The sequence below is a fragment of the Platalea leucorodia genome (genome assembly GCF_965183815.1).
Source record: "Platalea leucorodia genome assembly, chromosome: 15".
Taxonomy (NCBI): Eukaryota; Metazoa; Chordata; class Aves; order Pelecaniformes; family Threskiornithidae; genus Platalea; species Platalea leucorodia.
The window spans coordinates 5,173,321-5,196,345 of NC_138837.1; the positions used below are offsets into that span (position 1 = coordinate 5,173,321).

General features: G+C 38.1%; 1 protein-coding gene across 1 annotated transcript in view; it reads left to right on the forward strand.

Moving 5' to 3' along the window:
• Nucleotides 1-23,025, forward strand: part of AK8 (adenylate kinase 8) — a gene marked incomplete at both ends in the record, with an annotated part of 73,700 nt that overhangs the window by 15,334 nt on the left and 35,341 nt on the right. Inside the window, 5 exon segments of the mRNA XM_082327370.1 lie at nucleotides 6,626-6,707; nucleotides 8,344-8,415; nucleotides 9,243-9,443; nucleotides 12,243-12,374; nucleotides 15,204-15,293. Coding sequence (XP_082183496.1) covers nucleotides 6,626-6,707; nucleotides 8,344-8,415; nucleotides 9,243-9,443; nucleotides 12,243-12,374; nucleotides 15,204-15,293 — 577 coding nt within the window.

Here is a 23,025-nt window from a genome sequence, read left to right on the forward strand (position 1 = left end):
ATCAAGCTAAACCAAACCTTTCCTTGCCCAGCTAATCTTGTTCTTTTGCCAGGTCATAGAAGAGCGCACCACGGTGCCCTTGTTTGCATGACAGTGCCCTTGTTTGCATTGGGAAGTATCTTGCTATAAAAGTCCTTTTCCATCAGTAGAGAAAGCGCTGAAGGAGTAAAAATAAGTTAATGTGGGTGATTTTTGAACAGTTCATTGCATTTTTAGCTAAATCCAGGTTTAGCAAGAGACTTAGTGTAACAAAAATCTGGGGTGCGTTACTGGCTCCCATACGTACTTACAAATGACAGTATAGGGCGCCTCCTCCCTCAGAGGAATGTGATCAATTGTTTTTATGAAGGGAAATTCATGAAACAGAAACCTAGCTCATCTCTAAATTATTGTAGATTTATACCAGATATAAATCCCATTGACATTCATGGGATTGAATTCCTGCAACTTTGGAGTAGCATAGTTATGAGTTGAACCCTATGCTTTTAAACTACAGCAGTACTCGCTTTCATGGGGAATTATCGAGATGTTAGGATTTTAGAATGTACTGGCATTTCTAAACTGTGAAGTGTGAATTTTTCTGATGCCCACTCCTGCCTTCTTTCCACTTACTGTGAACTAATAAAATCTACTTTGCTGTGCAGCTAAGACACAGGTTTTAGGCAAAATGCACGCTGCCGTTAGTTCTAGCTCTTATTTTCTTCCTAAGCCTTCCTGTTGTCTCGCTTTGAATTCCCTTCCTACACTGGTACAATCAAGGCCCAGACTTGGAAGAATTCCACAAGACTGTGGAATAATTTTCTACTTCATTATGTATAAGGACGTGACCCCCTCCCCTTCTTTTCCAAATGGACCTTTTTTTTTTTTTCTGTGATTTAGGATCCTGTGTTTCTTGCTCTACGCTTCATCATCTGGGAGACTGAAACAATGATTTTTTGGATCCTTAGGAAAAAAGGAGTAGAGAGATTGGCAGAAAACTTAAGGGTTATCAATTTTTCTCTACAAAATACTGTACACCTTGCTCCATATTTGATCTATTAATTTTGAATTTGCAAAGTAGAATTCAACTTTTGCATTGCTAGTCACTGTGCTTGAATTATATGGGTCTGTCTGGTTTCTCTTGAAGGTCTTTTTAGGTGAACTATTTTATTTATTTATTATTTAGCACTCCAGATCAAATATCTGGTAGTATTTAATGTATTTGTTTGTCTGTACTAAATTCACACAGGACTTAGGCCTTTCAATTTGCAGGAGAACCTGTTTAAAAACATGCATGTGGTGTACCATCTTATTAATTTTTGTGGCATTTTGAATTAAAGAGTGTAGCTGAGGAACACTTGAGAAACCAGTATTGTCAGCTCTGGATATACTAGCAAATGAGCAGCAAAAAAGACGATGAATGTCAACATTTTTTATGGAAGCAGTGCAATGAGATATCATGGATATACAGCAAGTCAGGTGATTGTATGATTTACTACCTTGTCCTTGTGGAAAGATGTGGAATATCTATCTCAAGTGAAACTTCTCCTCTAGTATGTTTAAAATACCTTTAAACCTGTAGAAATGAAAGTAAGTTAGATGATGAACCCAAGAGAGAAACTGCTCTTCTGACTGTTAGGCTTTAGGCTGGTTTCAGTCCCCAAACACAGCCCCCTCAGCTTAACACTAACAGCTTCGCTGCTTGTCCTACTAGTAGTTAGCAGGTAGGATAGGGAAGATGCCAGGGTCCCCCTGGTATTTTCAATAGTTTTGGTTAAATATTTTCTCACATGATCTCTCAAAGGTAGTAGCTGCTGTGCGAGCTGTTGGATGGCAGTAGTTGCTGTAAAGTAGCAAGTAGGTGAATAACTCTTCAGTTTAGGGCTTTTATAACAGTAGCTCTCCGACAGGCTTATTTTTTCATGTAAGTCTCTTTGCGTGATTAAAAGAAGGTATGTTTTCAACAGCTATTTTTTCCAGTGTTTGTTTTGATGTTGTTAAACTGAGTTTTACTAACCATCACTGTGTAAGAAAAAAATCCATTGCTTTCCAAAGGCTCCATCCACCCTATGCTTTTTTTACCCCACGCTTTCTATAATTGGTGACATGGTTCTAGTTCTCCTTTTAGTAGTGAAGGAAGGATCTCTCAGTGCCTGTTGTTTTAAGTATTAGGTCATGTAAACTCTGAGTAAGGTGACAAGATGGTTAAAATGCCAACAGCTGCATAGTGTCCTGCCTACATTTCATGTTCCTGTTGTTATCACCAGCAACACTGAATCAATGCTGGATGCGTTACAGAACTGGGGGGCAAAACCCTTTATAAAGCTTCCCTGACATTCGGCAAGAACGGAGTGGATGCTATTGGTCTAGTTAAGGTTTCAGCTATTTTTAGGACAAACACATCATTGACTTCTCAAAGTTGTGATGGTCATTAAAAATGTTTTAATTAATAGATAGTAATTTGTGGTCACTAAAACTTCCTCACATTGTGTATGTCTTTTCCATTTGAAAAGGGATGTATGCATTTTAATTGCAATATTTTCCTTGTGTGATTGGAAATAGAATTAATACTGTGGATTTTGTACTTCATTGAACAGATTTATGCCATTTCTCTCAAAGCATGAGTCAGCTTTTTTTTTTTTCCTGAGAATGTTAATAGATTAGGAGCAGTATGTTGGACCATAATACCACCAGCTGTTTGTTTTATTTCTCCTTGTGGTGTCATTGGCTTGGCATTAATTGTACAGCTTTCATCCCACTGACAGTAGGAATACCGAATTTTTTGTGCTGTTGTTTTGACACTCACAGGTTTATAGATGTCACAGGCATCCTCTAAGGAGAACATTTTTATTGATCAACAGCTCTGCTGAGGCTCTGTGTTGTGTGTTGTTCTAATACAAATGTAGGGAGGACTGCAAGGGATCAGACGGGTAGGTGTTCCAGCATGCGCAGAAAACTTATGGCAAGCATTATGTTAGAACCTGGGACTTGTGAAGCTGATATGAAGACTTTTCATCTTACAGGGTTAGTACACGTTGGCTACGGCACCTCTGGCTGCTGGTGGTGTGGAGGGAATTTCTCGAACTGGGAAAGGCTAGTGAAGAGATTGCTACGTGATGAATTTGTGAGAGAGCAAGCTGAGCAACCTTACTCATGGCTTAGGATCATTTAGAAACTAAGCTTAGGCCAGTGATTCGCATGAGTAGTGGCAGAATTACTTTTGATTGGTATTAAACCATTCAGAAGGGTAGTGGCTATCCTTGAAAGGGAAGGCAAAGAGAGCAATGGCTGTTGGTTCTTTCTGGTTTTACCTTGGCAGATGAAGATCATCATGTTGTCTCTGTGAAACTCCGTGCAAGGGTAGTGATGTTACATAGATTTATCTGGGGAGAGAATCTGCCTATTTACCATCTTTTTTGTTTTCCAGGAAGAATGTGGCTTTTTTTAAAGTTTTGCAGCTTATTCAACCTACCAAAATAATGTGGGGAATAAAAGGTTTCTTTCTAATTGGAAATTTGGTAAAGTTAGAGCTTCTTCTGCCATCCATGCTGCTGATGTTGATGGACTGCAGGAGCTGGGTTGACAATATTTTTACTGCACTCCTCAGTCTGCTGTTTTCTGGAAATCTCAGAAATTTTAGATCCATACTGGCAAAGCTATTACTGAAATTCTTCTTTTGCATTATTGTCTGTCCCCTTTCTTCAGATGGGAGTGAAAGGCATGTAATACTATTTCAAAAATACTGAATGATGATGTGGAAAAACTGTTGTGATGAGCCATTTTCGTAAAGGCAGCAGTATTCATGACCTTTGATCTTTATGCTTGCGGCTGAGATTTCTTTCAGATGTGCCACGTAATTCAGCATTATTTCTTTGCGCTATCCCTTTTCATTATTCTAAGGCGGTGTCAATTTTGGATTCTGTAATTTAAAAAAAAAAAAATTGAGACTGTGCAGGTCAAATAAAGAGAGAAATGAATACCCAAGTCATCATTATTGGGGTGGAAAGCGTGAAAGTATGTAGGCTTGGTATTACAGCTGAGACTAGTGCCAGCAAAGGAATGAGATTTACATTGAGGAATGACCTTGAGCATTTCCTTTTCTCCAGATTGCTTAAATCTGGAGAGGAAAGTGATGGCTTTGAAAGTACTTGCTTGTTGCTGACTTTCAGCATGGCAGGGGTCTCCAAGGAGCACTTCACCTGGCATTAAGGCAACAGCAGAATGCGGTATTTCTCCATGTGGGAAAGGACTGAGGTTTCCAGCCGAAAGAGGGGGAACAGTGACCACAGCGTAAAGGCACCGTGGAATTACTCACTTTTAGCCTTTGTTCCACCCTTGATGTGATAAGGTGCAATCCATGCATGGATGTAAGGTTACTGCTATCAAGAACAAAAAATAGATGACTTCTTAAAGAAACAAATTTACCATGTGAAGTTACTAATTACACTTTAATGACAGTCAGGAGGGCAAAAAAGAGCAGTGTTTGCATAAAGCATGATAGGCATATTTTAAGTCAGGTCTTGCTCTGCTGTGTCTTGCTTCCTCTTGCTTCGTTCCCAAGCCACACTCCCTTTTTACTCTTTTTTTTTTTTCCTTTTTCTTTTTTTTTTTTTTTTTTTTTAATCTGTGACATCTGCTTGGAGCTTGTCCCTCCTGTGATACCATACTACTTGCAGCTGTTCAGACCTCCAGCTCTGAGCTGTGCATGGGGTGCCCTGAGCATACGGCCTTTTTGATGTGTGATAAAACAGAACCAAGCCACTGGGGGTATGGAGAGGGAATGCAGCAGAATATCAATAAACCTGTTCTGAACAAAGCTGCAGCTCTGTGGTGGAATAGACATTTCACTGAAGTGTCAAGTAGATGGATAATGTATTCTAATTAGGGACTGACTGATACCCTGGAACTCGGAGACCTTTGGAAATCAGATCCAAAATGCTAACTATTTTTGTAGTGTGTGTTTATTTTGCATTTGTTTAATGCCTTAAAACATATTTGTTGCAGGAAGCTATTTATTGAGCTATGTTTTCCTACATTGCAAAAACTTTTAGCTAGATAATTGCTTATTGCCTGCTTTAAGGACCTTTGAAAATTGTATATAAACCTCTTGAATTTTGCTATACATCGTTAAAAAACAATATTCTGTGTTTACTGCCTGTTGCTCAGTATGTGATTTTTGAGCAGTAAGCTGTAGTGACAGCAGAAGCAATGGTTTTGTGGGGTGGTTTGTCTTTGTTTTCTTTTAGTTTCCAGAAGCGTTGCACTTGGAGTGGAGAAAGTGAGCCAGATCTGTAGTCTGTGTAAATTGGCGTAGGTTTATTGGCTTCAGACCTCTGATGCCATTTCTCCCTAGAAGAGGATCTGGGCCTATATATATGTTGTACAGGCATAATATATTCAGAACTAGTGCTGAAGTTCCTAGCATACCGCTAAAAATATTGTGCAGCCTTGCCTCCTGCAAGTCCCAAGGGATAAATTGATTTCTCAGCACCTGTGTGACCTTAGACAGCGGTTCATTCTAATTCGATAGAGCAAACACTGAGAGTGGCAAAAATGGCTTGCAGTTACTTGAGTCTCTTATTTTCTACAGATATCAGCAGGATGACATGTTCCTGAAACCAGGCTAATTAAGGAATTTTAAATAGTCTACTCTATTTTCTTGTATAATTGGCATGTCCCAATTTCCTCCTACAGAAGTCATGGAGATATGTTTCCCTGAAATACTTCTAAAACCTTTGGACCCCATACTGACAGAGCTTCAAATTTATGTGGGAGATGATAATGATTGCTAGCTAATGCAATATTAAAATATCTTCTTTGTTTCAGTACAAAGATGGTTTCCAGATTTATTGTAGTATCACAAAGTTATTTTGAGGTGTAGGATATAGTGACCAAGGACACGTGTGGTTAAGCAACTAACAGATAAATTAGACAAAGTTGAGAAGATTCAGACTTGAGACTGGGAAGTGGATTAGATTTCAAATACTGCATCACACAGAAACTGAGTGAGGCTGCAGCTCTCCTACGGTATTTCACAGATCTGTAAATGTTTTTTTAAAGATGCTCAATCCAACACTTAGCTGGCTATAACAAGGACTTAAGGGAGCAAAAGGCTCTTTTTTCTTTTTTCTTTCTTTTGCTCTGTTGCTTCATTAGCTTTGGGAACGCTGGTTGCATTACTGTGAGTTTTCCTGTATAATTTAAGAAAATAATGAAAGCGTGCATATTTTCCTCACTGTTCTTGGCATTAAATCTGTCTTTAGATTTGTTTAGCTTCTTTTTTTATACACAGTGTGGGCTGGTATCCTTTTGAATATTTCAAAACTGTAGAAATTGTTTTGAGATGTTTTTTATTCAAGATAGAAGTTTCTTTTTTTTTTTTTTAAGATTGAAACATGAAAAAAAAAATCATTGCTACAATACGTAAGTTCCCATTGCTCTGTGGCAGTGGTATTAGTGCATGCCATTTCACAAAAATATCAATGCTCCATGTTTGCTTTCTCCTCTCACAAGCATCCATAACAAATACTGTGCTGTTGTGCGATCAGAATGAGGTAATTTTTGTGTGAATAGCACTGACATTTAGTGCTAATTTTTGTATTTTCTCTTCCAGGATCAATAACTGTTTCATGTTTGTGTTCAATAGGGATGGATTTTGGAAGGCTTCCCTGAAAATCAGGAACAGGCATGGATGCTGCAGTCATCTGGCATCATTCCTAGGCATGTTGGTAAGCAGCACAAGGTTTATGTGTGATCGCATCCAGTAGGAAAGGCTAGAAGTGTTTCTCCCCAAAAGTCCTCAATAAATTCAATACCGATACTGAAGACATCAGAGTCACCAGACAGCAGAATATTTCAGTATGGTTCAGATTCATTCAAAAACTTGAGGTAACCTCTGAGATTTTAAATCCTGTCTTTCACCCTTTTCTTCTTACACATTAGAGCTCTGTAAGTATTTTCTGTATTTTTTTCGGGGCGGGGGGAACAAAAAACCAATGAAACCACCCCAGCAAGTGTCTCTGAGCAGCTAGATGCAGCTTTGCTTCTGTCCTAGGAGCGGGTCCAAATTTCCTCTGACTTCAGTCTCTAGAAATCAGCCTTTAGTGATCCTCAGGCCAAAACAATTCTGCATGTACTAAATACAAATTTGTCCTTCTGTTGAATTAGAGAATGCAAACTTAGCAAACTTTACTCCACCAAGTGAAGTGGAAACATCATGATTTTAAGCTTGACCTTTCAGAGTATGGGTGGTTTCTGACTTGATTTGAGAAGAACATTTATTTACTGTCAAAGTACTGATAAGCAAGACCTTGACGACTGCCCTTGCCACCTAGAAGAAGCCAGTTGTCTAAGGACCTGCTTAGAATGTAAGAAATCATTATGATTGTGTGGAATACAGTCTAAAATGATAAATGTAGAGCTTGCCAGTGGATAGTGAACAGAATGTTAGCGAACTTGATGAATTGTCACTTTGGATTTGATTTGGATGAGATTTGACTGTTAATGAAGAACTCGGAATCACTGCAATAGAGTTAGGCAAAAATGTTTAATGTCTAGTACTTGCATGTATTTTTAATATAGCTAATAACATTTGAAGTTGAGTTTTGCTCACAATTATATCTGTGCAACCAAGACCTGAATGAGAATCTTAAAGCTCAGTCTGTGCAGTTAATCAAAAAGAAGATTGAGAGGAGATGAGATTTATGGTGTATGAGTACCTTAATAGGGAGAAAAGTGTCTGAAAGAGCTATTTGATACAGAGAAGAAAGTCATAACAAGAACTTGTTTGAAACCTGCAATCAAATGCACTGAAAATAGTAATTAAATTACAGTGTTTAACTGTGAGGATGATTAGCCAAAAGCAACCTAGGGAACTGACAGATTCTCCATCTTTTGATGCTTTCTATCAAGTTTGAACACTTTTCTGTGAGGTTATCGAAAAATAAGTTTCCCTGGTCTCACTACCAAAGTACCTGGGTGAAAAGTAATTGTTTGTGGTATAGAAGAGAATCAGTCTCAAGTGATCTGTGGGTGCTTCCATCCTAGGCTCCAGGTACAACATGAGTGAGGGAGAACCTTGTTAATTGGTATGGATGACGGGGACAGCTAGTACTGGACTGGGTTAATGCATATTTTGTCCCACTATACTGTTTAGGAGGTGGATCAAAACTCTGATTAAAAGTGAAGTAAAGCATTTGCAGGTAGAAGCTGGGAAAGGAGCATGAGGCACATGTGCTTGAAATACATTCATCCATCTTTAGTACTAGGCTACATCTAAACCGTTACAGGAAATAAAGCAAGTAGCTAACAAGAGCTATACTTTTTTCTTTTTTCTTCTTTTTTTTTTTTTTTTTTTGTGCCTAGTTGTGCTTTATGCTCCAGACACTGTGCTGATTGAGAGGAACAGTGGGAAAAGGCTTGACCCCTTCACAGAAGGTGCAGTATGTGTTTGTTCCTGATCTCCACTAGGAACTGGAGTGTTGCTTGGTCTCAGAAACATTGTAATACCAGGGGGATTAAAATTTAAATGGTATCCCTCTAAGAACTAGTAGGCATTTATAATTATAAATTTAAGTGGTTTATAAAAAGTATTTGTTGACCTTGCATTATTTTCTGTGCCAATAAAATATGGCAAAATGTAAAGCTCAGTATCGAGCCTGCAAACTATGGCAGTACAGAATATTTGAAGGTTAGATCTGTCCATATGAGCTTACATTTTGCTATGCATCTTTGCTAGATCCTGTTTTTTTTGAGGTGCAGATACGCTTTTAGATATCTTCCATTACATGACTGTCAAATCGACTTAGCTCTGTATTGTCTGTTGAGTATCAATCATCCATCACGAAATAAAATCCTGACACTGCTCAATAAAAAAATCACGTTGGATGTTTTAGGAGTGGAATTAGGAGGTACGTTCTTAACTAAAGAAATGGCTTTTATTTGCTATAAAGGAGATCTGCTTATCAAAGGTCTTGCTTAAGTTTCAGTCTAAGAATTTGGAGAGCTGCTCCCAGTTCCTGGGTCTTACTCATCGTGGTGTCTTGGCTGCATGGGTGGGCAGTTACCTTGGCCGCTTCCTATCTGTGCATCTGCAAAGCAATAGTCAGCTGTCAGTACAAGTAGGGAGGGAAGCGCACAGGTTATTGCTTGTGCCACAATATAACGCTTAAAGAAAGACCTTGATTTTGTTTAGGAAAGCTTTTGGAGCCGAGCAAGACCTATTAAATCATCCTCTTAGTTCCTAATCATTGTCTAACTTCTAGAGGTGTACCATACGACCTTTGACTGGCCAAGTGATCCACTGGTACAGCAACGCTTGGTGAAACCAGAAGATCTGTCTGAACAGGAGATGTCAAAGAAACTGCTGAAATATCACAGAAACTTCCCTGGAGTTTTCCAGATCTACCAAAAAGTTTTGAAATCCATCAATGCAGACCAGCCTTCCATGGATGTCCTCTCACAGGGTAAATATGTACCTTTATGGCACATCTGATCGTTGATAAACTCTTATTTGAAAGGTAGCTCTGAGCCGTTAGAGCCAGTTTGTAGGATTAGGATTAGTCAACACAGATGGCTCCCAGCTGAGTTGAGTTCTCTCTAGTACGGCGTTTGGGCTGTTCCTGGTAATTATTGTACAGGACTACCATAAGTGCAGATAACTGGGAAGTCTTAGTTCCACAGTCCTGCCAAGGAACAGCTGACTCAGTAGAGCAAATGTCACGGTTATTTCTGCGAGAGTCTCTTCTAAAAGGCTGCATTGTGGCTCAGTTGGCTCCCAAAGGGCTGGTACCTTCCACAAGTCTGATAACAAGAAGTAGGAGTAGTTCAAAGCCGGTAACATTTCATTATTTAAAAGCTGTTTGTGCTGGTAGCTTTTCTGTTCAACAATTCTCGTTTGCCTTTGCTTGACTGTAATGCAATCTGACTTTTAATGTTGATTCTTCAAGAAGAGAATAAGGAAACTGCCAGGAAGACCGATTGATAATGTACTTTGTAGCTGTCAGTCTGTAGATGATCTGTTATAGCCCAGTAATTTTGCATCTCGTAAAGGTCTTTTTTTAATAACAAGTGCTGCACTTTTAAGATAAACAAGTAGGAAGTTTATATTCTGAATTTACACATTAATTACCTCTAAATTACTTAATTAAATTTAAAAGTTCATATCATCATTCATAAAGAATTCATGCCTTGAATTGTAAATAAAAATGTGAGTGCCTGAATATTAATTATTATTAATTAATAATGTAGTGAGATAAATTGAAAACTGGAATGAAAAAATCCTCTCTAGATCTTTTTTCTGCAGTGCATCAAGCAGCCAGATTTTTTTTTAAAGAATAATTAGATGTGGAGACTGTCTAGGGGATCATTACTCCTAATTAACTTGGTTATTTACTGCAAATTAAGCATCATTTGTAAGCAGGGTGCTTTGCCTGTAATGTTTGTGCTTTTCAATACACTGGGTTATGGAAAATGTTCAGAATAGCTAGAGCACTCCTTGGGTAGCTGATACTTCTGTTTTAGGACGTTATGCAGCAAAGACACTATTTTCTGTTACGCTTTTCCAGGTTTTTTTGTTAAGTATTTTTTCTGCTACAGATAGCGTTAAAGAGGAGGTCTCTCATCAATATTAGTATTATTATGGATTATTATGGATTGTTTCAATTATAAAATTTTGTAAACTCTTAAACTTTAATGCAATTACTGCTAACGTACCCTAAGATACGTGACATCAAATTCGGTTGTACAGTGTAATATCCCAGTACAGCTTGCGGCACTGGAGAGAGAGATGTATGTGATCCCATGTGGTTGCAGTTTGAGCTACTTTCGGTCCACTGTCTAGAAACAGCAGGGCTGGAGTTCGCTGGAGATGCTTCTGTATTATGAAAAGATTTTATAATGATACCAAAGTGTCTAGCAGAGTCCTCAGAAAAATTGTTAGTTAGTATACAGCAATGTGTTAACAATGGTAGTTAAAATACTGATCCTTTCCATCAATCCTTTTGTGTTTTTTTTAATATGGGCTTATGATTCATACGAACATTAACGTCTAAGCCTGTCCTATTTGTTAGACTAAAATACCATTTTATTACAAGGGCTCTTTAGTCTAGAGAGTCTTTTATATGAACTGAAGATGTCTGGGCTAACACTTAATTGTGTCCGTTGCAATTACAGAGGCAATCAGCGCCTGGGTAGGTGTGCCCCTGCTGCTGTAGTCGTGGGCAACCATGGCAGTCAGGATGCGGTGGCATGAGCTTTAGCCTTGGCGTTTGCATCTGTGATCCCTAGCAAGCTTGCATGGCTTGTGCTGAAGCTTGAGCTGCTCTCTTTGCTGGTATTGTTAGCCATAAAAGGGGCACGGGGAGTAAGAGTGTTTGGCTATGTCCAAATACGATCTAATTTGTCCTCACTGCCAAGCCGTGTCGTCTTTTAGCTTCTTGGTGATCTATCAGGTTCTCTTTTGAGATTCTAACGAAGCTCAGCTCTCTCTAATACAGCAATGTTGATGATGCTTCATGTGTCCTGTGGTCTTTCCAAAGCTCTTGTAATCTGTAGATTGACCTGAATGTAGTATTTCCTACGCGATATGAAATGTAGAGGAATGATGTCCAGAAATGGAGTGGAATCAGACAGAGAAACTCAAATATCCTTTACATATTATGCAAAAATGATGGACAAAAAAATAAAATCATACTCGGTCCTGTGTTGTCAATGCTGTATTGTGTCGTGACATCCTATGCTACAAGTCTATAATATTGTAATTAGGAGTCTGTTAATCACACACACACAGAGCTGGATAAATGTCATATTAATATAACATCCTGAGTTTTTACACTTAAATATTTGTTCAGAAACTGCAGAAAGTATTAAATGTAATTATATCCCTCTATAATTTGCATGGTAAAATTGTACCTATCAAGCAAAAATTACTTCTGCTAAAAACAACATGGTAAAAGAGCCATTATTAATTAAATCTGCTTTTTAAAATGGTTTGACATCTACTGATGAAAGAAAGTATAGGAGCATAATGAAGGTAAGATTTCTATAGTGCCTCTCAGTGTAAGTTGCTGACATGACAGTTTTATCAGAGTCCTGATTTTGGTTGGAGTATCTAGATGTTTCAGTGATAAAATAAATGATGATCAACATGACAACCTTTTTTTTTTTAAAAAAAAAAAAGAGAGTACTTAATCAATGTTTTTATTATTTTTGAAAAAAAGAAATAGGCTATAAACTGTATTTCTTGCCTTTCTGTCATGTTCTAGTTCTTACCTATGTCCAAACACGGCACCGATCAGCTGCCCCCTTTACACCACGGATTCTCTTTTGTGGACCCCCAGGCAGTGGGAAGAGCCTGCAGGCAGCACTAATGGCTCAGAAATACGGTGTTGTCAACAGTAAGTTCTTAGTAAATATGCACTTTGCTCAATTCCCCCTTTCTCTTTTTGATCATTTATCTTTTGCTGTCTGTCTTTCTTACTTGCTCATAAAATTCCTGTTTGTCCATTGCTATGAATGTCAAATTTTTGAGGGAAGTGAAAAGTATTTCAATGAAGAAATATAAACCAATAGAGCGTATATTCTGTGACAAACCAGCTCTAACATTTTTTTAGTCATCATTTTTTTATACCCTTTACATCAGTATTTTTCCATGTGTTAGATTCCCATAGTGTTCTGAATTCTTCTGTGGATCAGTGGATCATGAGTAATGTCTTTGCAGTTTCAGCCGTCTGACCAAAATTGGGGCACTTTTAAAATAGAATTTACCCTGAACTTTAATAAAGACTCAGGTTCTGTGCATCTGAAGTAATGTATTAGAAAAGGAAGCAATTATTTAAAAGTGCATTCTCTTTCTTTTGTAAAGGAGGCCCAGAAAATTCTGTATGAGGCTTGTTCATGGTTAGCATGCTAATGTTAAAAAGTCCTATAATATGAATACACAGCTTGGTGATAGGATCAATGCAATATGTGTCCGTGTTCTGTAATGTCTTCTAATAGTGGAGTAGCCATAAATTATTTTAAACAAATGTCTGATATCTGTAAAATTTGCTGACGAGTCATATCCTCTTTGTTAAGTAAAATGCATGTTTGTTTCATTAGTATTCTTTCAATGTATACCAAATGAAAAAAATCAGAATTAAGTAGGTAGTGATTTTTTTTATCTTTGGGAGATTCTTTAATTAGTGGAACTCGCTCCGTTGTCCATAGCGATGTGCCAGTTTGCTAGTGTCTTCTCAGAACTCCTGGTGAAGTCAAAAGATTTCATTGCACCTGGATTTGGCTTTACACGTGAATAATAACTTCAAGATCTGAGCAGTATTGTTTTCAATTACAGGTTTAGTAGATCTGCTCAGAAAAGAAATACATTTTTTCAAGTTCAAACTTGAACCTTCAGAAAAAGCCGTATGCTTTCCATATAATCATTCCAACTAATGGCTAATCCTAGGTGTGTGCAGTTCCATTAAAGGCACAGAAACAGCTAGGAAACTGTCTGCCTATCAGTTTGGGGTTCTAGGTTTAGTATTTTTGTATTTTAAATCTTCATTATTATTTTAGTGTTTAAAAAAAACCCATGAATATGACTAAAATGATATCCAGTGAACTTGAAAAAGGTAAGTTTAAATTATTTAAAAATCTATATTACAATACTGGTAAGTACAGATAAAATTGATAGAATGTTCATGCTATCAGTTATTTTAATATTGCTGTGTTTTATGATTTCATTCTAAAAATAAATATTTGTAGATTTATTCAAAGCTATATTTTTAATAATTGTGTAATTGGCTTAATGAAAAATAAAATATGTTTGAATGTGTTAAAGTTTGACAGTATTTTCATCTAGGTCAAAATTTGCATTTTTTTTTAAAAGTGACTACTATATGAGAGAGTTGCAGCTCTCTCTACTAAATACCATTACCACTGCTTTACCCATGTGTTGAATTTTAAGTATACTGTAAACAAACTTAGAAGAATTAAGTATTTAAAACAGAGTCGGAAGACCATCATTTTTCAGAATAGTGTTCAGCAGATACTTAATTTCCAGTTAGGCCACTGGGACTGAAAAACAGGCTTAAAAATTTAATCCTCTGTTCACAGAGTCTCATGAATTGGATTGAATTTGGTGTATACATATGAGTTTTCTTAAGTTGGGGTCTATGCACTGAGTTTCTGTTATGTTTTTACACCATTTATTGTGAATATGAATTTACTTCTCCAGGACAAGTAGTGACTGTTAAAATTTGTGTTCATCCCTTGTTGCTTAAACATTTAACTTCATCAGCTTCATCCAAGAAAAGTTCCTGGGGAGTATTCTTACTCCTGTTTGCCAAACAGTATGATTAACAGTGATAAAGCAGATGAAAGAGCTTGCTTCTTTTTCTGTTAAAGTTGGTGCCGCTGTAGATGTTGGTGCTATTGATTTCCGAAAGGGTGGAATCAACTTACGATTATTAATTGAAAGGTCATGCAGTAGTGTACAGAGTGACTGTTATCTAATATTTACCAAAACTGAGTTGAAACTAGGACTTGTTGTGATGTTGTGTAACCTCTCCATGCCTTAGTTCCCTCTCTGTAAAATAAGGGCCACGACTGTTGTATCTAACTCACCTGGGGCCGTAAGTCTCGATAACTTTGGTCAGAAAGTGCTACCCAAGCCCCAAGCAGCATTATTTCATGTACAGCTGTCCTGACTAAAACTTTAAGTCTGCATCTCCTGGTGTTCTGTGTATTTGAAGTCAATGATAATATTGCATTAGCACAGTTTTTAAAATATAATTCTTACATGATCATTAAATGATCCAGGGAGTCACTTCCTTGAACTGCGTATTATCCTGCACCTCCAACAGTGCGGTTCAGATGCTGTTCAGCAGGTGTAACTTTATTCAGTAATTATAAGTTTATAAAAAGTGAAAACCGCTAGCAATCCCTTGAGTTATTATTTCAGAAACATATTTGATTAATATCTTTCTCTCTGTCTCTGTTTTTAATATGTTCTTTGCCAAATGTATTCTTTTTTATTCAGTATTCTCCCCTGCTCAGTCTCTTTGCTTTTTGCTCTGCTTGGCCAAAAACAAAAAAATCCTAACAACAAACCCAAAAAACCTACAACTTTTATTTTATTCAGTGACCTTATTCCAGTATGCAGCTTCTGGGTTTTTTTTTCTTTTCTTTGTTGCTTCCTTTTTAAAATTTAACCTTGTGTCTTTTTTGTTCTTCCTTCCTGTTAGTTTGCTGTGGGCAACTGCTAAAGGAAGCTGTTGCAGACAAGACAAAACTTGGAGAACTCATTAAGCCTTATATTGACAATGGATACCCAGGTAGGGCACGTTGTTGTCTCATTACACTGTAGTTACGAATTTGTGGTGAAAAATAAATTGTGAGTGAATTTTTCTTGGTCGGATTCTAATCTGAGTTACATCAGAGTAATCTGGAAGTTGATTAATTCCACTCGTTACATGTGATTTGTAGCACTGCATAACAGAAGTTAGATTTCTAAGCTCTTCGATATCTTCAAAGCAAATAGTTCACTGTTCCAGTGAAATTCAGATTTCTCGTACGCATTCCAAAATTTGAATTCCGTGTTTTTATCTCTAAATCAAAATCAGAATTCTGATATAGGTGTATAATTTTAAAATATTTAAACTGTTATTTAAAGCACAGTATTGTGTTTCGTTTTTATTTCAGGTGGGCTGTAAGAAAGACTCTGCTTTTGTGTATGGATTTTGACTTATAGAACGCTACTGTAGATTCCTCTACTTTCACGCAAATATTTTAAACTTAAAAATAAAGTTTCTTTTCACTTCATTCCTATCAGCACTTTTGGTTGTAGGAGGGGACTACCACAAAGACTATCTAAGCATACTTTGCTTTTGGAAGGCTCTGCAGTGATTTCAGATAAATCATAAATGCTGTAAGCTCCTTAGGGCAGCAGCTTAAACTTACCTGTTTGTTAGTTGTCTTGCACAAGGATAGCTCTCTGTATGTGGTGGGTATTAAAAATCAGAAAAGATCTGTAGTTCTAAAGGATAAGTTGTATTTCAGTAGGGTGGAAGAATGTTTATTTTGCCGAATTACAGTGGCCTGGAAGAGGAACTTTCAGTCCTGTTCCTGGCAACAGGCCAAATGGTTACCAATGATACAAGTATAAGGAGACAATCTTGCTGAAGACTGAGAAATCTCGGTTAAGCCTCAGTATTAATGGAATTTTGAGCAAACCCCCCTGAGCAAAGAAAAATCTTCATTGTCTCTTATTTTTGGCAAAGAAAGTCATTTGGTGAGGTGGAAAGCTTGAAAGTCCCCTTTTTTTTTTTTTTTTTTTTTCCACAATAGCTTAATTCTGAGACTGAATTACACAGATCTGAAACATGAGCCTATAAAATTAACTGAGGTTCCCTTGATACCATACCAAGAGATTCAGTACTTTTCTAAGCATTTCAAAAAGACCTTTGGCAGCCTGCAGCTTTGGGCATTCTATCCCTCTGTCAGTCACTTTATCGAGCCACATTTTAACTCTAAACTTCATCTCTAGTGAATGGATTGCATTTATTCGTAATACAGTAACTTGGCTAGTTCAATGCATTAGTTTTCGGAGGCAGCCCCCATGTTGCTGGGACTAGGAGCTTATGTAGGAACCGTGGGAGTGGAAAGCATGAATCTCTACAGCCCGAAGAGAGAAGCTGGGTCTTCTAGAACATGGGCACAGAGATCTAGGAGAGGATTTTCTGATTTAGAGATACTGCTAATCAGAACGGCCATTTAACTCGAAGGCAAGAGATCTTAGCGTATATTAATTGCAATGTATCATAGATCTTTATGTATGGAAATAACTTCTTCGTGGGTATAGCCCAATTGACCTGAATGTGGCTACTTGTGTATGAAGTCTAACTCACATGTGGAGATCATGTTAAGCTCTGGGCCTTTTCTGTCTTTTTCATGGTATCCATAAATTTCAGAATCTTAGGTGTGTACTGTAATTTCGCTTTCTTCTCATCTCTGTGAAGCAGAGGATAGCCACTGTAAATTTTGCTCTCTAAATTTCAGTTATGGCTGAGATGGGAGTTTGGATGATCGATTTATTCAAAGATAGATCCTTTAAGAGCTTTCTTTACTAAAATGCTCTTTGTGTATTTTATGAACTTCATCTTAACCATTAAAGTTCCTTAAAGGAGATACCAAAGCATTCCCAGTAGAGGAAAATAATTGCACAGGCTGTACTTTTTAGCCAGTCCTAAAAATATGCACATCCTCAGTCCAAGGGAGCTGCTTTCATTTCAGGAAAATGAAATTGAAGTTGTAATTCCTTTCTTCCTCCAAATTAGAAATTATTTCAGATTTAGATCAATTTTTTTAATATAGCATGCAAGGATAAATCTGTACAATGCTTCTGAATGTTAATGGGAATCATAACTATATTTCTGTGCATTGTGCTAAAAAATTCTCCCTTAGTTTTTGCTTGTATGCACGTATATTTTATTTGGTGGGACACACTACAAAATTAAGGGCTGAATAAAAGTAAATATTATATAGTAATACCAGAAATAATAAGTTCTGTCATTTTGCTAATCCTCCTCTCCCAGGGATAACAAAGAATGAATTTACATCAGTAAACACTAACAAGAATTCATTACTGCCCTCACAAGAGGCTTGGAGAAAATGAAAGAACATAGTGTACTGAAGAGGAAAGATGAGCAAAGACTCCTTACTGTCTTGCTACAGAGTTACACACAGGTTAATACGAAGGAAAGATTCTCACACTGTTATTGACTACATTCAGTTTCAAGAAAATCACGTTTGAACAGAGTTAGTTTAGTCACTAGCAGACAGTGTTATAACGGGAAAAGCAATTAGAACTTCAAAATTGTCATTGCATTTCTAGTTACCTACCAAGTAAGTGTAGTTGTTCCTTTGGGCAAGGAAACACGCAAGTGATATTATCACAGAATACCCTGGAACCAAAGACAGACCATGAGAAATGTTGCGCTCAAATCGTTACTAGTCATAATGAAACTAGTGCCATAAAATCTTGAGGGCACGCCTCATATATTCTTAAAATGCCTGCCCTGGGGCCTGATCTCAGTGTGGTCTGGTCACAATTCACAGTCCCTTCTTCTGGTCACAATTGATTGCATACGATTAGTCATTTAAGATATGCCAAAAGGGTATGTTGTGGTGTCGTAAAAAGGCTCCAAAACCAGCTTATTCAAAGCTAACTCATTATTGAGGTATTGAGGCTGTCCACTGTCCATGCTGTTCTAGTTCTGGTTGACTAACTCAGATCTCTTCTTGGTTTTAGGATTCACAAACATTCTTTGTATTGCTTTTTCCTGTAATGCTGCTTCATGTATACAGCATGTATTTCAAGAACAGCCCAGACAATTCTATTATTCACCCCAGAAGGCAACTCACTGCATTCCCATTTTCTGTATTTTCTGGTGTTTGCTGTCTCATAAAGACCTTATCTCTTGCTTTATCAAACTTCTCAATTTTGTATATGGTGACTTATTTTGCTTAATGAAGGTAGCATGGATATTTTTTAGCCCATTAATTTTTTAATTCCCAGGACATTCTAGTCTACAGTTGGTGCACACTAAATATTAAAAAATGCATTTTCAGTGAAAAGTTCAGCAACCTGACTGCTTTCTGTCTGTCATAAACATAGAGTTGTTCCTTGGACAACCAGGCTGAAATGCACAGACTTTTCCTTTAGGATATTGTGGTTTTCTGTGAATACTAGGCAATTATTGCTAGCTATACTCTGGGCAGAAAATTACCATCATTGGAGTCTGATACCAGTCTTCTGGTCACTACCTCCAGTTTAAATCTTGGTCAATAATGCTAAATTTAGCGCACACCGTTTGCTTGGGCAGCCTAGGAGGACTTCCATTTGGAGTAAGAGGTGAGCGTAGTGGCCAGAACCCTTCCCTAGACAGCAAGACAACTCACATAAATGAATTAATTCAGTTTGATTCCGAAACGTTGTGAAGAGACTGTTCCATAGACTGGTCCTCCCCTTCTAGTAATTCAGGCCATGGACAAACGCTGCGTATGTAGATAGCCCGTTCATAGACCCTACTGGCTTGATGAAGACCTTTATGCAGAATTCACGTCCCCAGGTTGTTCTAATTCTGAAGAGGGCTAGACTGTGTTCTGGACGTGGGCACGCATTAATTTAAAGTTCCATCTGCAGTATCTAAGTTTACCATTTTAAAGGTGTGTCTCGGCATTTGATACCCTGTGAGGAAAAAAAAAAAACCAACCTGCAGAAGATGTTTCTGCTTCCCTCCTCCCCGTAAATGTCCTCGGTGTTTGCCCCTTGACATGTTTGCATTTTATTAGTGCAAATAGAAGCAGAAGCATTTTGGCATTGGAGGCATCACAAAAATAGGAAAGGTCATCAGTCAGTTGAAAAGAAATTTGCATCCCATTCTGTCTGTTCAATTTTCTGTGTTTTCATGGTGAAATAGCATGGAGTGGTCACTGCTAATTAATATATCCATTTGCAAGGCTGCAATAAATGGAGCCAAGAAAAGTGAAACGACAGGAAAACAGCATGAAGAGCGGGGGGGGGGGGGGGGAAACCCACTCCCAAACCAGTAGGATCCTGCTTTTCAGCTGGGAGAACTGCTATTAGTTTGGGTAATTGTTTTTTCCACCAAAATGAAGATTCAGGTGGTAAAGAGAGCTGATTCATGGAAGACAGATAGCATTGCACTGTTTGCAGCCTGTTAGAGTTGAGCACACACAATCTGTGTTGGTTTTTTCCCTTCCTTTTTCTATTTTTTAAGTAGTAATATCTGAAGCTGTCCCCAATGGCAGTCTGCATGTGGGGGGTAAAATCTGGAATTCCCTAATTTCTCCTATTTTCTAATAAAAACTATTACTGTACAAATGTAGATTTTTTTTTTCCCCCTTATTTTAAATTGGAATGGTTTTAAGGGGGTGCTTTTTGGTGTAGCCTCTGAAAGTTGGGGTCCCCTGGTGATTGTGATCACAGTCTCACTGAAAGCACTTGGGTTTGTTTTTTTGACATCAAATTAATATTCTCGTCACTAAGTGTGAAGTAAAGATTTGACAATAGAGCAGCTTCCTCTTTGTTAAAAACTTGCAAAGAGTTTCAGAGTTGAAAGGCTGAGTAAATCTTTATATCTGAGGAGGTAAGCTTAGTGTTATTTCTTGTTTTTAACAGCGCTGTACTGGCGAGCTGCAAGCTGTCTGAACATTGGAGAGAGACCCTTTGGGAGCTCCATTGGTTTTCAGCAAGTCTTTGCATGCAGTGTGTTTGTACTAGCTGAAGACAGCGCATGGCTCTCTAAATAATTTACAAGTTGATTAATAGACTCACATGGGTATAATTAGAAGAGGGAGAGACAGCAGCTACAGTAACGGGTACAGTGCTTGGGGGAACTAGAGACTTTATTTTTTTTAAAGAAACTTTCTAGGGTGCTGGGCGTTTGAAGATAAGTTGGGAAGAGCTCAGTGCCTCTTCTCTTTTGAAGTGGAAATAGGACAGTTTGAATCCGTCGAGTTTAATTTTTCACAAGCTTTAGGGGCCCTGCAGTGCAACTCCCTTTTTATTATTGAAAAAAACTCTCCATTTTTCTTTCATTTTTCACACACATGCACACACACAGGCGCACACACACACAGAGCCCAAACAGTAGCTAATAAACAAATTGATTTTCTACTTTATTTAAGTTAGTTTTATAACGATGCTGTATGTTCACCTATATATGCACCTCAATCACAAATATACTGTGTAAAGTTACAGAGATATTTATGAATACACCATACTTTAATGTATGCATTTTTAAGAAACCTTCACCTCTGTTTGACAATGCTTTTGAAGTAGCTCCGTTTTTCAAGTCAAACTTTTGACTTTTCCTCTGGGACTGCTACAAAGGTTTTTTTTATGGAAAATAGGTAGCAGTCTTTTTTCCTACTAGGAGAAAATTGGTGGTCAAGAGAACAAAATAAAATTTACATATTTTTTCTTTCTGTTTTTGGTGTCCATATTTTAATGAAAGATGCAAGGTTGTAGAATAGAAAGTTTTACATGAAGGCATATAGGCAGTAAGTTGTCATCTTCTTTCCTGAATTTTACTTTTTTTTGTGTTGAATCACTACAGTATGATACATCAGAGTCCCCTTTTCCTTTATTTGAAAATCTAGAATATATTTTTCTTTATTCTACACAACACGCAACAATCAAAATTGCTATATCTGGCTAGCAGATATTCAGGGCTGAAGTAACACGGGGGAGACTCAGCCTACAAAGACATTTTTAAAGGCCGTCACATTTAAGAGTAAACAAACAAACAAAACAAAAGAACAAAAAAACCCACCCCAAAAAGCCAACCCTAGAAGCCAGACTAGACAACATAAATGGGATTTTTTTATTTAAGAGTCTGGTGCAATTGTTTTCTGGAGCCATTGTGGTCATCGGTCAGTTAGTGGATATGGTCCTGCCTATATAAATTTTGCCGGTCTCCTGGTTTTGCAGTGATATTCACCGTTGTTATTGTTACTGCAGTATCGATAGTCCAATATCAGGCATCCCAGCTCAGAGGGACAGTGCTGCTGAGTCTGTGGGTTTGCATGAGGGAGGGGGTAGAACGGGTTGTAAGCTGAAATATATCAGGTGCCCACAGTTCCCATTTTTGGTCCGCGGGCATCATTGTGCCCCCCCAAAGTGCCACGAACCCTCGTGAATGTGAGTGAAGTTGTGGCCCTTGACCATACAGGGCCTCATGCTTGCCAGGGACTTTCAAACAGCAAAGCACACCATAAATGCTAAGTATTTATCTTTACTATTTATTTTGATCTTCATTGCTGATAGTCATAGTTAAAAAACTTAGAAATGTGGTGTTTCCTTTCCTGGTACTCTGCTTGCAGCGCTCGCTCCTCTGCAAAGGGCTGCTGACTTGAATTCTCTTTGGAGTTTGGGATGGGGAAATCACGTGAGTTTCTATGAGACGACTGGAAGGAAAAGCACGTTGCATGTTGGCAGCATACGGTCTTTGGAGTTTAACATCAAATTCTGGCTTTGGCTCTGTTTCACCGGGTGCCGTACATACAGAATCAGGCTCCTGTATGAAACAGGCTTTTTTTTATGACAAGCAAAACATTGAATAGCTCTTGTGTATCGCTTTACATTTTTGATTGTGGCTTTAATGTGGCTGGTAGGTGTCAGGAAGGAGCAGCAAGGGGAGAGACACAGGACTGGGCAGCTGATCCCACTGCTGGGGATCCGGAGTGCGTCCCGGCACCAGGCATTGCCGGTGAGGGACGACAAACCCCGTAACGTCCGCTCTTCTCATCGCATGGTGAATCAGTATTTGGTATAGAAAGCCAAGATGTTTTTCACCATGTTTATCAGACCAAATTTATTCTTTTTTGAATATTATCAATATTCAATATTATCACTGTCAAAAAGGGTTTTGTAGGCCAAATTCTCTCCTGTCACAAGCCCCGTGTTCTTCTGTAGAGCTGAACTAGTTTAGAAATAAGGAGGAAATAGGGAACTTGGTCGATAATGGAAATGATGCGTTAGATGGGTTAGAACTGCGCTTGCTGTCTTGTGTCTAGCTGTATTCTCTCTGCAGAAGCTGAAGGGGTAAAAAGTAGTGCAAATATACATTTTGTTACCAGTTTTAGAAACTTCCAGGTTAGAAATATCCCTGTGAGGTAATTCAGAGTAGCTTTTGCCTTGCAGGTGGGTAAACTAAGGCAGAAAAGCGAATTCAGCTGGAGCCACGGTGCAGGTCTGGACCTTAGTGTCAGCCCCGGGATCATCCCGTGCCTCGCTGGCAGCCTGCGCCGTCAGGCACACGCACGCAGGCACTGCCACCAGCACAGGGGCTGGTTTTAGGGGAAAAAAAGCTTTTTTTGTGTGCTGGATACGCAATTTGGACTGAATTTCCAAATCTGAAGATGCCACTAACAGGTAAAGCAGCGTAAGGGGCTGGAACCTTATCAAGTCACTAAACGTGATCAGATGTAGATTCCTGAATCTCTGGCTTGATAACTGTGGGAAAGCATGATGCGCTCCTT